Source organism: Lampris incognitus, chromosome 9, assembly GCF_029633865.1.
Source record: "Lampris incognitus isolate fLamInc1 chromosome 9, fLamInc1.hap2, whole genome shotgun sequence".
In the NCBI taxonomy this organism is placed as follows: Eukaryota; Metazoa; Chordata; class Actinopteri; order Lampriformes; family Lampridae; genus Lampris; species Lampris incognitus.
Genome location: NC_079219.1, coordinates 33,452,372 through 33,469,310, shown reverse-complemented (window position 1 = coordinate 33,469,310; position 16,939 = coordinate 33,452,372). Strand labels below are relative to the sequence as shown.

The window sequence follows — 16,939 nt, the reverse complement described above, 5'->3', positions numbered from 1 at the left end:
GGATCAAATGGTGGAAGTTGAAGAAGACTGTTGTGTGGAGTTCAGGGAGGAGTTAAAGCAGACACTTGGTGGTAGTGAAGAGTTGCTAGATGGCTGGGCAACCACTGCAGAAATAGTGAGGGAGACAGCTAGGAAGGTACATGATGTGTCATCAGGACAGCGGAAGGACGACAAGGAGAATTGGTGGTGGAATGAGGAAGTACAGCAAAGTATACAGAGGAAGCGGTTGACAAAGAAGAAGTGGGATACTCAGAGAGATGAAGAAAGTAGACAGGAGTAGAAGGAATTGCGGCTTAAATGGAAGAAAGAGGTGGCAAAGGCAAAGGAAACGGCGTATGGTGAGATGTATGAGAGGTTAGACACTAAGGCAGGAGAAAAGGACTTGTTCCGATTAGCTAGACAGAGGGACTGACCTGGGAAGGATGTGCAGCAGCTAAGAGCGATCAAGGATAGAGATAGAAATGTGCTGACAAGTGAGTAAGGTGTGCTGAGAAGGTGGAAGGAGTACTCTGAGGGGCTGATGAATGAAGAAAATGAGAGCAAGACAGTTGGATAATGTGGGGATAGTGAATAAGGAAGTGCTGTGGATTAGCAAGGAGGAAGTGAGGACAGCTATGAAGAGGATGAAGAGTGGAAAGGCAGTTGGTCCAGATGACATACCTGTGGAGGCATGGAGAGATGGCAGCGGAGTTTTTAACTAGATTGTTTAACACAATATTGGAAAGTGAGAGGATGCTTGAGGAGTGGAGAAGTATACTGGTACTAATTTTCAAGAATAAGGGCGATATGCAGAACTGTAGCAACTATAGAGGATCAGCCACAGCATGAAGATATGGGAAAGAATAATAGAAACTTGGTTAAGAGGAGAGGTGATGATTAGCGAGCAGCAGTATGGTTTCATACCATGAAAGAGCACCACAGATACGATGTTTGCTTTGAGAATGTTGATTGAGAAGTATAGAGAAGGCCAGAAGGAGTTACACTGTCTTTGTGGATTTAGAGAAAGCATATGACAGGTGCCGAGAGAGGAGGTGAAGTATTGTATGAGGAAGTCAGGAGTGGCAGAGAAGTATGTAGGAGTGGTGCAGGATATGTATGAGGGAAGTGTGACAGTGGTGAGGTGTGTGGTTGGAATGACAGATGGGTTCAAGGTGGAGGTGGGATTACACCAAGGATCGGCTCTGAGCCCTTTCTTGTTTGCAATGGTGAAGGGCAGGTTGATGGACAAGATCAGGCAGGAGTCTCCGTGGACCGCAGAGGACACTTTGATCTGTAGTGAGAGTAGGGAGCAGGTGGAGGAGAGCCTGGAGAGGTGGAGGTATGCACTGGAGAGAAGAGGAATGAAAGTCAGTAGGAGCAAGACGGAATACCTATGCGTGAATGAGAGGGAGGACAGTGGAATGGTGAGGATGCAAGGAGTAGAGGTGATGAGGGTGGATGAGTTTAAATAATTGGGGTCAACTGTTCAAAGTAACGGGGGAGTGCAGAAGAGATGTGAAGAAGAGGGTGCAGGCAGGGTGGAGTGGGTGGAGAAGAGTGTCAGGAGTGATTTGTAACAGAAGGTTACCAGCAAGAGTTAAAGGGGAGGTTTACAAGATGGATGTGAGACCAGCTATGTTGTATGGTTTGGAAAATGTGGCACTGATGAAAACACAGAAGGCGGAGCTGGAGGTGGCAGAGTTGAAGATGCAAAGATTTTCAATGGGAGCGATGCAGAAGGATAGGCTCAGGAATGAGTATATTAGAGGGACAGCTCAGGTTGGACGGTTTGGAGACAAAGCAAGATTGAAATGACTTGCACGTGTGGAGGAGAGATGCTGGGCATATTGGGAGAAGAATGCTGAATAATGAGCTGTCAGGGAGGAGGAAAAGAGGAAGGCCAAAGCGGAGGTTTATGGATGTGGTGAGAGAGGACATGCATGTGGCTGGTGTGACAGAAGAAGATGCAGAGGACAGAAAGAAATGGAAATGGATGATCCATTGTGGTGACACCTAACGGGAGAAGCCGAAAGTAGTAGTAGTAGTTGCAGTAGTAGTAGTCGTAGTAGTAGTAGTAGGCACTATTGGCAATTATGCACTATGATGGCAGTCTTTATTTGTACTTTTGGGGCAAAATCAAACAGACATTTCTCTGGCTATTCCTCACCTTATATAAGACTGCGATTCTGCTCCCCTTTTATTTATCAATGGCCTCCAACAGGTAAATTAAATACACAAACACCAAAATGTCCCAACAGATTGCTCCACAGCATGGTCACCTCATTGAGAATTTTTGGTAATTTAGATGTGGTATCCAACAAGGGGGGTCAGTGGTAAAGCTACGGTCACCTTAGTTTCCCTGATCCAAAGAGCTGTTCTGTGATTGTCAGTACCAGCACTGACAGAAGCCCCTATACTTCTCAATATGACCTGAACGTATATTCAATATTCACATATCGATTGCTGTTGAATATACTGATCCAAGGTGTGGAGCAGTGATTTCATTTGTGCTCCAATACCAGATTCTCTTTAAGTCTATTAGAAAATGTTCATCAATCAGTGGATGTATTCTCTGCTATGCCTCTACCAGTCCTTTATTTTGTTGGTTGTGCTTTATGTTCCCTTTGGCCACTCATGCCTTCGTTTTAAGATATTGCATTGAATAGATTGACTTTATACTCCACTGGAAAAGGTGTTTATTTAATATTTAAGCTTAAGTTGGAACTGAATCAGTGGGATGTGATGCCATTTGAGTGTGCATACAATGTTGAACCTCTGCAGAACTGAGATATGTGCAAACAAAAAGTTGTTTGCTTAAAATATTGTCAAAGCACAAAAACATTGATGAAGATAACATACATTTTAACCGGTTACAGTTTAAAGCGTAGTATATAAAAAAAATTCTCAACTTTTGCTATAGTAAGAAGTAATGAAATCATATGTACAAAGAGACAATTAGGTTGCAACTACTGTTTTAAGATAAATGTCTATTCCATCTCATATCATCAAACTGCTAGCTCAGTCCCCAAATATATGAAACTAATATCAGGAATGTGATATTTTTAAACGTGTTAGCTACATACAGAAATGCTGCGGTTAGCCTGTTAAAAAGCTGAGTTGTGAGGTTCCAGTCAAAACATGCAATCTTCGGTCAAGCAACCCCGTATCTTCACTGTTCCACCAAGCAAGGGAGAGAAACTGAAAAAAAATCAGCATCAAGATTCAAAAAGCATCTTTATGCTGGGGGCTTGTTTAGGGTAAAGGAGTAAGGTCTGCACACTGAAATGCTCCCAAAACTAATTTATTCTGTGACAAAATTTCGATCAGTCATATTTTCCTCAGCTGTCCAATGACTGCTGGGATAGGCTCCAGCATCCCCATGACCCTGAGAGCAGGACAAGTGATTTGGACAATGGATGGATGGAGCTCTTCCTCAGCACTTCGATCTGATTGACTGAAACATTGCTGCCGAATAAATTCGTTTTGGGGGCATTTCAGTGTGCAGACCTTACTCTTTTGTTCTAGTTTCACAATGTTTGTCTTGCACATTAATAATTTTTCCTGGATGTGCACATACTTGGTTCCTCTTCTTAGGGCTTATTTAGAGTGACACGATGTATTACCGTTTGTTGAAAAAGTGTTTGAGAATAGAGGAGCTAAGATCTGTCACTTTATGGCTCCAGAAATAAAAAAAGCCCTATCTCTTAAGGCTAGAAATACATTAGCAACATTCTGAGATGTGTTACAGCTCAGGTGCAGCAATGCTGCCTTCAGGTGGAACTGAGAGCAGGAAATGCAACAACGACAACAAAATACCAAACATTTCATGCAAAATTAATGACATGGTGGGCAGTGATCAAAACTGAAAAAAACAAAAAAAAAAACAAAACGCTAACGTTGGTCACGGTAGAGTTATACTTCATCATTCCCTGTGAAACATTGAGACCTACCATCTATCTAGAGGACGACAGTAGAGGTGACATCAGAGGGTCTAGACATAACTGAGCTTCTGGCTGAGCTCTCTGACATATCTCTGGAGGAGAGAAGGGAACAACAAGGAAACCAATTCCTCAGCAGCCTCTGCACACGCCGCATGAACTTCTGTCCTACAAAGGCATATATGATGGGGTTCAGACAGCAGTGAGTAAATGCAATAGTCTCAGTCACTTGTATTGAGAAGCTAATGGCTTCTTCCCTTTGGCAATAATTTCCAAGCAGTTTTCCTGACTGCAGAAAAGTCAAGAACAGGGTGATGTTATACGGGGCCCAGAACAAAAAAAATATGACCACGATGATGATGATCAACTTGATAGAGCGGTGCCTCTTGGTGCTTCGCATCCCCACCAAAGTGCAGATGATCCGAGAGTAGCAAGCTACCATTATCAGCAGAGGAAGCAGGAGACCAAAGATGTTCATTGCTAGGATGTTGAAATCCTTCCAGCCTTGGCTGTCAGTGTAGTAATCACACCTCAACACACTCGAATCATTTCTCACCTGTGTGAAGATCATGTAGGGAAGGGAGATGCACATGCTCAGCAGCCACACGAACACGGTCAAAGCCATTCCTACCCTCAATGTGCGATGGTGTGCCAATGTGTGAGCGTGGACGATGACCACATAGCGATCCAGCGTCATGACAACCATGATGAAGGTGCTATTGTAAAATCCCAGGGTGAAGATACTGGTAACAAAACGGCACAGGAAGTCTCCGAAGACCCATTCAGCAGCAGCGGCATAGTGGGCGAGGAATGGAAGTGAGATTACGAAGAGCAGGTCGGCGATAGACAGGTTGAGCAGGCAGATATCCGTCAGATTGGTCAGGTTGTGGTTTTTCATCAGGACAAACGCCACCAGGCCATTACCTCAGAAATGAAACAAATTCTTAAACAACAATATATAGCTTCAAATCTATACAAAACCACATTTCTATCAATCATTCCAATCTTCATTTCAATCACGATAATCCACGTATTTGAAGTGTATATTTGCTGGAGGTGGCAGAGTTCAAGATGCTAAGATTTTCACTGGGAACGAAGAAGAAGGACAGGATTAGGAACGATTATATTAGAGGGACCGCTCAAGTTGGACGGTTTGGAGACAAAGCAAGAGAGGCAAGATTGAGATGGCTTGGACATGTGTGGAGGAGAGATGCGGGGTATATTGGGAGAAGGATGCTGAATATGGAGCTGCCAGGGAAGAGGAGAAGAGGAAGACCAAAGAGGAGGTTTACGGATTTGGTGAGGGAGGACATGCAGGTGGCTAGTGTGACAGAGGAAGATGCAGAAGACAGGAAGAAATGGAAACGGATGATCCGCTGTGGCGATCCCTAACAGGAGCAGCCGGAAGTAGTAGTAGTAGATATTTTCTTGTATGTAAATAATAATATGACTTTAAGCTTTGGCAATAAATTGATCTACTGTATACAGACTACACTTAGAATGCAGTGCACAGAGCATGACTCCCTAACAGTATACAAGCAGATCCATACAGGTGGGGTGGAGGTAGTTCAGCAGCATGGCATACATAAGAAGAACTGGTTTCCTCTGGTGGAATTGCCTGCCTTAAGCAGGGGCCATTTTGGTTGGTGTGTCATTAATATGTGGCAGAGGCCAACTAGACCGGCAGTCAGAAAGACTTCCGTGAATGAAATTGCTCTGCATAATTTCTACTTGCACTTGCATGTGTGCATGTTGACACAGACATGCATAAACACAAACCAATGTTGCATGTATAATTATTGTGGTGGGTTGTGGGGGGTTATTTTTGGTTCTGAGATTCAGGTTTGTCCATTCTATTTATGAGTTGTAATTTAAGTATGACACTTATATCTGCATTGCATACTAACTGTATTGTCTTGCTATTATTTGTGCTATGATACCTACCTATGAAGCCAGTGATGAAAACTAAAGTATAGAGCGTCGGCAAGAACACCTTTCCAAAGTCTCTCACATTGCTGTTATTGCACGGAGAATAGTCTGCGGTGGAATCATAGTAATCTCCATAGTCTAATGTAGTTGAATTTGGTTCAGAATCTGCACAGAGGGGGGGAAAAAACAGATCTTGACGTCATTGTCAGATGGTTCATAACAAGCAAAGCCATGCACAAATAAATCACACTGCTAGTGCAAAAATCTAAGGATGCTCCTTCACATTTCAAATTCGATTCATTCACTTTAGGAGTTAAAAGGATCAAATCACCTGTGTCGCAATCTAATGTTCATATCCATGTGACTATTCTCTACCCATCTTATTTCTGGCATATCAAGTGCCATTTTTTAATCTACATCCGCCATTTACCAAAAAAAAATAGAAAAAAGAAAAAAGAAAGAAAACTCGAGCTAAATGGAGCCTATCCTGCCATCTACTGGTTAACATAAGCAATCACAGACTAATTGGTTACTATTGCATGTATTTAGGATCTGACAGACACATACACGCATACAAGGACATCCATATTTATTATCAATTTTGTTTTTTATTTTATTCATCATTATCATTGTTTATTTGTTATTTTGATTTTTTTGTATCAGTTTGTTTTATTATTATTTGATTATTTATTTGCTCCTTGTTTGTTCAGCACGTTGACGGTTTCATTTAATGAAGTTTATATATATATGTGTATGTGTGTGTGTGTGTGTGTGTGTGTGTAGACAGTATTTGTAAAAGCTAGCACGCATTCATAGACACACGCACAAAAACAAAAACAAAACATAAAAAAAACAAAAACAAAGCGAGCGTTCAGATAGAGAAGATATGAAATAAGACATGACACTGAATACTGGTTGTAGCTATTAGCAAAGCTTTATCGAGTACTTGTGTCTGACAGATTTTGCAAAATTACTTTAGACCTGTTCATAATGCTTAAAAAGAGAATTCCTCGAATGACATTTCACCTGTGGGCACATTAGAAAATAATTGTACAATTTGCTTTACTTTTGCTCCGGCATCCGTGGCCAAACTCGGTTTTGATAAATCTGTGAAAGGTGGATTTTCACAAATGGCATTAGCTGTTACAAATGCACTCACCGTCCATGGTTGGTGTCACCTCTGTGTTGGTGCATGCAGATGTCAGATCTAGCCTCCTCTCTGCCTGGTTCCTCACTAGTGAGCTGTCCCCTTATGCACGCCGATAAGCTTGTACAATCCTCTAATAACGAGTTGCACATGCACAGACGTATCGATGTTGTTTCCTGTTTCCATTAATATCTTCAGGACATACTGTACAGAGATGACAAAAAAACAAAAAAGTATTGTGTGGTTTAATGTGGTCACAGAAATCTGTCAGAAAGTCGTATTTAACGTCGAAAATATAGATTTTTTTTGGCAATTGACATTGGCACTGTTGACTTGATTTGGTTATTCGGGCATGCGGTTTCAGTTCGTTTAATGCTAGGCCAGCCTCCGAAAGAGTTCACTATAAATGACATGTAAAGTCTACGACATGCGCGTGCTGGTCACTCGCACGCCACTTTGCGATGTGTTCAATTAAACGAAAACGAACATTTTTGGCGTCGAGATCAAAAACGACACAATGCAACTCACGAAAGGAATTTAAGAAAGATTTCATGACCGTTATTATGACGCGTGTCATAAATGCGGCTAAATCAATCAGAATTAAACGGACAGCACTTACTCAGACGACGAACTTCAAGAGGCACCGGCTCTCCTTGTAGTCCAACATGTTCACACCTATGATTTGTTGAATGCGCTTCTATTCAGTTCCTTTTCGAGTCCCTTTTGATTTGTTTGAGAGATAAGACAGAATAAAGCATAACGATTTCAGTGAGTTTTGTTATTTATGCCATTATTACAGATGGTCATGCGTCTTCCAGAATAGTTTTCCTATATAGCTAGATTTCCAGTGGAAATTCCTTTTGGCCTACTGATAATCCATGGGTTATGGTCATAATATTATTATTATTAATTATTATTATTATTATTATTATTATTATTATTAGGCACGGTAGCACAGTGTTTAGCGCGGTCGCCTCACAGCAACAAGACCCTGGGTTCGAGCCCTGAGGTAGCCCAACTTTGGAGGGTCCTCTGTGTGGAGTTTGCATGTTCTCTCCGTGTCTGCGTGGGTTTCCTCCGGGTATTCCAGTTTCCTCCCACAGTCCAAAGACATATACAGTGCTGCTTGAAAGTTTGTGAACCCTCCAGACATGGTCACTGTTTTTGTAAAAAACATTAAAATAAGCTTATTACACATACATCCAAATCCCAATTTGTAAAGCACACCTTCCAAATAATGGACACACACACAAAAGAGATATATTTTCATTATTTAATTCAACAAAGGTGGTTTATTTCACAAAAACTGAAAATTTAACATGTGCAAAAGTATGTGAACCCTTGTATTAGTAGCTTGTGCCTCCTCCTTTTGCAGCCATTACTTCAACCAAACGTCTTCTGTAACCACTAACCAGTCTCTCGCATCTGCTTATGGGGCTTTTTGCCCACTCCTCCTTGCAGAACTCTGCCAGTTGAGAGAGGTTGGAGGGACATCTGGTATGTACCAACTTCTTCAGGTCTCGCCACAACATTTCAATTGGATTAAGATCCGGACTTTGACTGGGCCTATCCAGAGTACGAATCCCCTTTCTCTGAAGCCATTCCTTTGTAGTTTTGCTGGAATGCTTTGGGTCATTGTCTTGTTGCATAATCCATTTTCGTCCCAGCTTCAACTCCCTGACTGATGGCAGGAGATTCTAGTCAAGAATTTGTTGATATGCTGGAGAATTCATGGTTCCTTGGATAATATGGAGTCGTCCAGGTCCAGAAGCAGAAAAGCAGCCCCAGACCCTCACATTTCCACCACCATGCTTCACTGTTGGGAGGAGGTTCTTTTCTTCATATGCAGTGTTGGCTTTTCTCCAAACATGTTGGTTTTATTGTGACCAAATAATTCTATTTTGGACTCGTCTGTCCAGAGAATGAACTTCCAGAAGGTCTCTGGTTTGTCCAAGTGCTCTCTGGCAAAGTTGAAATGGGCAGCTTTGTTCTTTTTTGTGAGCAGAGGCTCTTCTAGCAACCCTCCCATGAATGTCATGGCTATTCAATTTTCGTCTGATTGTAGACGCATGCACATTTGTCCCAGATGCTACCAGAGAGGTCTGCAACTCTCTAGAGGTGATGTGTGGGTTGGCCTTTACCTGATTTATTATTTTTCCGGTGCTTCTGGGTGATAGTTTTGATGGGTGTCCACTTCTAGGCAGAGTTGCTGTCATGTTGAAGGCCCTCCATTTGTAAATTATTTGTCTTACAGTGGATGGATGGAGCTGGAATCTTTTGGAGATGGTCTTATATCCCTCCCCAGACTGATGGGCTATCACTACCCTCTTCTTCATGTCCTCGGATATCTCCTTTGCTCTCGGCATTGTTGATTTGTATGGGACCACAGTGGTTTGGTTGGTTTCCTCTCTCTTTTAATTAGTGCAGGCTAAACCCTTTCCCAAGGATGTCTCATTTCATTGGTCTGCTTAAATGATTAATTAAGCACCCAAATGTGTTTCACCCCAGTCTGTTACCTGCTTGACTTAACCAATGCAGCTGGGGGTTCATTTACTTTTGCACATACCCTAATTCCATGTTTCATGTAGTTTTTGGGCTACTTAAACAAGTCCCACTAAACAAGTACATGCAACTGATAAACATATATCTGACATTTCATACATAAAAACTGGTGATGACAGAATAAGAAAATCATGGTAAAACAACAGAAAAATCTAAACTGCTCAAGGGGTTCACATACTTTCAAGCAGCACTGTAGGTCAGATGAATCGGCCATACTAAATTGTCCCTAGGCGTGTGTGTGTGTGTGTGGGCCCTGTGGGCCCTGTGATGGCCTGGCGGCCTGTGTCTCCCCACCTGCCGTCCAGTGACTGCTGGGATAGGCTCCAGCTTCCTTGAGAACAGGATAAGCGGTTTGGATAATGGATGGATGGATTATTATTAATATTATTATTATTTTTGTTGTTATTATTATAATTTCTTTCACGTTTCCTGTTTTACATCCTGTAGAGCTGGGTCCAAACTATAGACCTGAGGCACTATAGGGTAGACGTCACTTGATTGACAGTACTCGTCGTAATATGTGGGCTGTTCCTAGTAGGGCGGTCTTCTGGACTGCGCAGATGTTGATGTTTCCTGGAATACAGTCGGTGAACTTTTCCACTCCCTTCTTCATCAGTCCTAGAGCTCCGATGACCACTGGTGTTGTTTCGGGCTTCATACCCCACATCCTGTTGATTTCAATCTCCAGGTCTTTGTACTTGGTCAGCTTCTCTGTGACCTTCACTGAGGTGTTTTTTTCAGATGGTGTTGCCATGTTGATGAGAATGCACCTCTTTTGCTTCCTGTTCTTGATAATGATGTCGTGCTTGTTGGCTTTTATCTCTCTGTCAGTGTGGATGGGCATGTCCCAGAAGATGGTGACATCATTGTTTTCAGTGACCGTTTTTGGTTGATGTTCTTACCACTTCTCAGTCGTCTTGATCTTGTAACCCCTGCAGATCTTCCAGTGCAGGTATGCTGCTGCCTTGTTGTGCCTGTACATGTACTCGGTCTTTGCCAGTTCCGGGCAGCCTGAGACAATGTGGTCGATGGTTTCTTTGTACATTCCACAGATTCTGCATTTTGCGTCTGTTCCATCTTTGATGATGCGATGGTGATATGATCTGGTTGCCAGGCTCTAGTCTTGTGCAGCGATTATCAGGCCCTCCGTCTCTGCTTTCAGCCCGGTGCTCCTCAGCCACTGGTGTGTATTTTGTTGATCCACACCTGCATCGTTCATTCTTTTTGGGTATTTCCCGTGCATTGCTTTGTCCTCCCAGGTTTTTTGCAGTTGCCACTGGCTATGGTGTTTTGCCTTCTGCTTCACTCGTTTGGCATAGATGGTAGTTGCCTCATTTTCTGTTGGTGGGGTTTCTGGGACATCAAGCTCTTTCTTGAATTGTGCAGCTTTTTTATTGATGGAGTAGATCTGATGTTTTACTATTCGGAAGAGTGGGTCATTCTGTTTTTGTCAGGTATGCATCCAGCCCGATAGTGGTAGTCTTGGAAGTCAGTTTGAGTTGGACTAGACCTCGTCCTCCTGAAGCTCTTGGTAGGTACAGCCTGTGGACATCTGCTTTCGGGTGGTGCATCTTCTCCATGGTCAGCATCTTTCTTGTCTTGATGTCTAGTCTCTTGATGTCGTTCAGTTTCCAATTGATGATGTTGAAGCTGTACGTCACTACATGTATCGCTAGGGTGTTGATAGCTTCAATTCTGTTAGCCGCCTTGAGTTCGCTCTTCAGTACCATACGCACTCTCCTGTGGTACTCTTTCTGGATCTTCACCTTCATGGTTGAGTGTTGTATGCCGTCTCCTTCGTTCAATCCTAGGTAGTTGTATGTGCTATCTTGGTCCTTGAAAGTGGCTTTGGCACACTTGTCGATTCCGAATTCCATCTTGATGTCGTCGCTGAAGGTCTTGACAATGGTGGTCTTGACAATTGTGCACCAACTTTACGGAGACACTTTTACACTGAGGTGTGAAAACAGACTTCTCACCTATGATCTAAACAGAGAGAATTGTTAACTTTCCACTTGGTATTTTTTTTACCACAGTTGAGGAAATAAGATGGGTACGACTCTCCGGTCCCGTTTTTCTCTTTCTCTCAGACAAGGTCAATAAGGCATGCACAGCAGGTGCATTTACTTTTGCTATTGTCTCATATTATGAAAACATCATAGTCAAGACTTTGCCTACATGCCTTAGTAGGGTATTGCACTTTTGTCGTTGCACATCTAGGCAGATCAGTCTAACTAAACACTAGTGCAAATTAGGGAAGTGAATTAGGGCTAAAAGAGTTGTCACTATTCTGCCGTGTCTACACTGTATGTAAGAAACACCAGCATGACTGAAATCCTTCATAATTTAGGATGAATGAGAGGGAACACATGAAGAATTCTCATGGTTGGTAAAAAAAAAAAATCAACTTTTTCATAGGTAAACAAAGACTCTGTTCTAAGACAACTTCCAATGTATTATCTCGTTAAGGATATTGTTATAATAATTGTCACACTTGCTCTTTCAGTGCAATTACTTTTTTTATAGTGTTAACTTGATGAAGTTTGAATGCCTTAAAAAACGGGCGCGTTTTTTTTAAGGAATGTTTTACCCACTGTATAAAGCCATAAATAAACCAAATTTTCTACTTGTAAAAAAATTATTATTATTCTTATTATATACGTCAATCCCAATCAGGAGGGACCAGGGTTCTTATTGCTGGACTGTTCTTTGCAGACTTTGCACAGGATAAAAAGGCCAAAATTAAAATGCAATCTCTAAATCTAAATGGTAGATACTTTTCTTTTTTAAATCAATTGGTGCGCTTGGGGTAATTGTGTCCCGCAAATTGAACACATAAAATTCACATCGTGAATAGACAGTTCAAAATTGAAACAGAGCAGATTGTTTTCTTTTCATATTTCTTTGTCCCGTTTGGCACAAAGCTTTGAAGGAACTGTACAGTGGCATCACAGGCAACAGATATCTTTATGCATGCTCAATAATCCACGTAAGAAAATCACAGAAAGTTGAATCAGTTCACCTGGACAAAAACCTTGTGGTAAACGTTGTGTCTAGATGAACTGATTCTACTTTCTGTGACTCAGACAACAGAGTGCGCCAAACATCACAAGGCTGAAAAGACGCTGCTTACAATAGGAAGGGGAAATGATAGCGTCGCCCTCTGGTGGTCGTGTTCCTCCTTCAAAGAGAAATGGCTTGAATTATCCAGAGGGAACAAAGGATATAGACACCGTTCAGCAAAAACATTAAAACCCCTGACAGGTAAGCGAATGACACTGATTATCTCGTTACAATGGCACCTGTCAAGGGGTGGGATGTATTGGGTCAGTTCTTGAAGTTGATGTGTTGGAATCAAGAAAAATGTGCAAGTTTAAGAATCTGAGCGACTTTGACAAGGGCCAACTTGTGATAGCTGGACGACTGGGTCAGATCATCTCCAAAACGGCAGGTCTTGTGGGATGTTCCGGTATGCAGTGGTCAGTACCTACCAAAAGTGGTCCAAGGAGGGACAACCAGTGAACTGGCAACAGGATCATGGGCATCCAAGGCTCATTGGTAAGTGTGGGGAGCAAAGGCTAGCCTGTCTGGTCTGATCCGACAGAAGAGCTACTGTAGCTCAAATTGCTGAAAAAGTTCATGCTGGCTATGATAGACAGGTGTCAGAACACAGTGCATTGCAGCTTGCTGTGTATGGGGCTGCGTGGCTGCAGACCAGTCAGAGTGCCCATGATGACCCATCCACCACCGGAAGAACCTACAATGGGCACGTGAGCATCAGAACTGGACCATGGAGCAATGGAAGAAGGTGGCCTGGTCTGATGAATCACGTTTTCTTTTACATCATGTGGACGGCCAGGTGCATGGGCATTGTTTACCTGGGGAAGAGGTGGCACCAGGATGTACCATGGGAAGTAGGAGAGCCGGCGGAGGCAGTGTGATACTCTGTGCAATGTTCTTTGAGAAACCTTGGGTCCTGGCATTCATGTGGATGTTACTTTGACACACACCCCCTACATAAACATCGTTGCAGACCAAGTACACCCCTTCATAGCAACAGTATTCTGTGATGGCAGTGGCCTCTTTCAGCAGGATAATGTGCCCTGCCGCACTGCAAAAATTGCTCAAGGGTTTGAGGAACATGACAAATCAAATCAAATCAATTCAAATAAAAAAAAAAAATATTTACGTTTACATGCAAAATAAAAGAAAAAATTGCCAAGTATAAATAAAGTACAAAAAGAAGCAAATGATAAAAATAAAACCAGTAGAATTCAACAAAAGAATTCCCAATAGAGAATCCAACAAATATATGTTTGAATTGGATCAGGAGGAAGCTACTACTTATAATTTCCTGCCCTCTCTCTAATGCTCAATTAATAAACCTAAATAATAAACTTCGTTTTTCACACATCAGAGTATGTCATTCTCATATCTATCTCAGAATGAGTCAATAAAAAAACAATAAAAGAAATAAAAAATAAAAACAACAAAACAACAAAAACAAAGAAAACAATAACAATGATTTCCTAAAACAACAATAACAGCATCCACCATGGGCGTCACAGTCATGAGAGAAGCAAAACCTCCTCCTCATCCTTGCACCTATTTAAAACAAAATGTTGTACCTCTTTTTGAATTGATTTAACCTTGTGCTTTCCTTGAGTTCTTCATCTAAACCATTCCACAAACTTATCCCACAATTTGAAATACACATACTTTTGCTAGTGGTACAGACAGTGTTTCTTAAAATTCAAATTTCCTCTTAAATTGACCCCCCGCCCCCCATCTGAGAACAGTTGTATGTTGCCAGAAAGTAGATTATATCTTTCTTTGTACATTTGTGCATTCTTAAATGCTACCAGGTCCATGAACTTCATAGCCCGTGAGTTTAAAAAGTTTGTCGGTGTGTTCCCAATTTCCTACATTGTTTACTATATCCTTATTGCTCTTTTTTGTAATACTAATAATTTGTAGGTTGTAGATGTTCCCCCATACCTCCACACCATAATTCAAATATGGCAATACAAGTGAACAATACAGACTGTACAATGCTTTATGATCCAGAATGTGCCTTGGCTTTCCCAGAACTTCAACGCTCCTTGCCATTTTTGTTCTCACAAATCTTATGAGGTTTCCAGCTGATTTTATGGTCAAGTATCACACCCAAAAATGTATTTTCATATACTCTTTCAATGTTAATATTGTTCATCATTACTTCTACTTGTGTGTCTATTTTATGATTTCCAAATAACATAAACTTAGTTTTGTTCACATTTAATGATAATTTGTTTCTGTCAAACTTTTTTTTTAAACTTTTGTCATTTCAGCTGTGATCAACTCCAAAAGCTCCTGTAAATTCTCCCCAGAAAAAAAAAAAGATTGTGACATAAAAGGTTGTGAAATAAAATGAATTTCAGTAGACCTTAAATATGTTATTGATATATAGAACAAACAATTTAAGGCCTAATTCTGACCCCTGTGGGACTGCACAAGTAACGCCCATGCACATTGATTTGTAGTCACCTATCTGCACAAATTGGCTGTTTCCCATATAGCCAATTTAGCCCCACCCCTCTGATATCATACCTTATCATTTTATTAAGTAATAGTTCATGGTCAGTTGTATCAAACATTTTTTTAAATCTATAAATACTCCCACAATATTTGTTGTTATCAATACAACTAGTTATTTCTTCTACTAGTGCCATTAATGCCATAGCTGTCGATCTGTTTGATCGGAACACATACTGACTGTCTGACAACAATTTCTGTTTCTCAATAAAATGATCCAACCGGGCAATATAGTGTTTTTCCAAAATCTTAGAGAACTGGGACGGTAAGGACACAGGCCTGTGATTGGTAGTGATGTCTATCCCCAGCTTTATATAGTTGGATAACTTTAGCAATTTTCATATTACATAGAAATGTACCCGTTTTGAAAGACAAATTGTAGGTGTAAGTCAGTGGTTTTACAATACCATCAATGACTTTCTTAACTAAAGTCATATCAATTCCATTCCAGCCAGTCGACATTTGGTTTTTACTGTTGTTAACAATATCAATGATTTCCTTTCCTTCTACAGCTCTCAGAAAGATTGAGCTTTGAATTCTATCTCCATAATCCTCAATAGCCCCCACCTCTTTTGGCTGTGGGTCTGTGGGCTGTGGATGAAGAGTTGTATTAACTATAGTGGTATAAAGTTGATCAGCCACAGCATGAAGATATGGGAAAGAGTAGTAGACGCTAGGTTAGGAGGAGAGGTGATGATTAGCAAGCAGCAGTATGGTTTTATGCCAGGAAAGTGCACTACAGATGTGATGTTTGCTTTGAGAATCTTGATTGAGAAGTATAGAGAAGGTTAGGAGTTACACTGTCTGTGAATTTAGAGAAAGCACATGACAGGGTTCCAAGAGAGGAGGTATGGTATTGTATAACTCTGACTTTTCTCAGAGCACTTCCAGATTACATCTTTGTGCAGCAATGCTGTCATCGGCTGCGTCAATGTAGATGGATTAGGGATAAACTTCCCATAGTAGTTTATCAGAGCTAAGAATGATCAGAGTTCAGTTACATTTTTCAGAACTGCAGTTTTCTGGATAGCATCTGTCTCTTCTTTCATTGGGTGGATGCCCGTGGCATCTATGACATGTCCTAAGTATGATACACTGCTCTGCATGAATTCACACTTGTCCCAATTCACCCTGAGATTGTGGGCTTCTAGTCTCCTAAGAACCTCTTCTAAATTACATAGACATTACATTGACTATCTGTATCCCTCCCAGTTATCAAAATGTCATCTAAGTAACAGATTACACCATCCATGCCCTGAGGGACTTGATCCATAATCTTTTGAAATATTGCGGGTGCGCTAGTGACACCATATGGCAAACGATTGTAATGGTACAACCCTTTTTTCGTATTAACAGTCAGATAGCGTTTGGAATTTTCCTCTAACTACACCAAGCCACAATGTTCAGAAGAGAGCTCAACCTCCCTGAAACACTGCAACCTGAAAATGAAGCTCCAACCATCCACTCCCAAAAATCAAACAAAAAGTAAAGTGTCACGCCCAAGAACAAATGAAACAAAAATGGGAAGGGAAACAAATGCATGGGCAAAACCCAAAAATAGTAGGTGAGAAAGCTGTAGACCAACATATGACCAACCAATGGCTCAAAACAGCTGGGCTGAAATCCGAAACAGAGGGCTTTATCATCGCTGCCCAAGACCAGGCCATCAAGACCAATTACTACCAGAGCAAAATCCTCAAAGATGGCACAGACCCAGCGATGTGGTCAATTCCAGGAAACCACTGACCATATCGTGGCAGGGTGCCCTGAGTTGGCCAAAACCGAATACCTACAAACACACAACAAGGCC

The 16,939-nt window shown here is 41.4% G+C and overlaps 1 protein-coding gene across 2 annotated transcripts; it reads right to left on the bottom strand.

Annotated features, from left to right (window-relative positions):
• Positions 1 to 2,665: 2,665 nt before the first annotated feature.
• Positions 2,666 to 7,115, bottom strand: LOC130118041 (C-C chemokine receptor type 5). 2 transcript variants are annotated; one of them, XM_056286342.1, is made up of 3 exons: positions 7,006 to 7,115; positions 5,862 to 6,011; positions 2,666 to 4,841 (listed from the first exon to the last, which is right to left on the bottom strand). In XM_056286342.1, the coding sequence occupies exons 1-3, from the start codon at positions 7,010 to 7,012 to the stop codon at positions 3,937 to 3,939; spliced, it is 1,062 nt and encodes a 353-aa protein (XP_056142317.1). In that variant the 5' UTR covers positions 7,013 to 7,115; the 3' UTR covers positions 2,666 to 3,936. The 2 variants fall into 2 exon arrangements, with proteins under 2 accessions (XP_056142317.1, XP_056142319.1); XM_056286344.1 differs by having other exon boundaries at positions 2,666 to 4,685.
• Between the last annotated feature and the right edge of the window lie 9,824 nt (positions 7,116 to 16,939).

Bases quoted from the DNA above. Each gene is read 5' to 3' on its own strand.
- LOC130118041 (XM_056286342.1), bottom strand. The intron at 4,842-5,861 runs GTAGGTATCATA...TTCATTTCTGAG, and splicing joins TTTCATCACTGGCTTCATAG to GTAATGGCCTGGTGGCGTTT.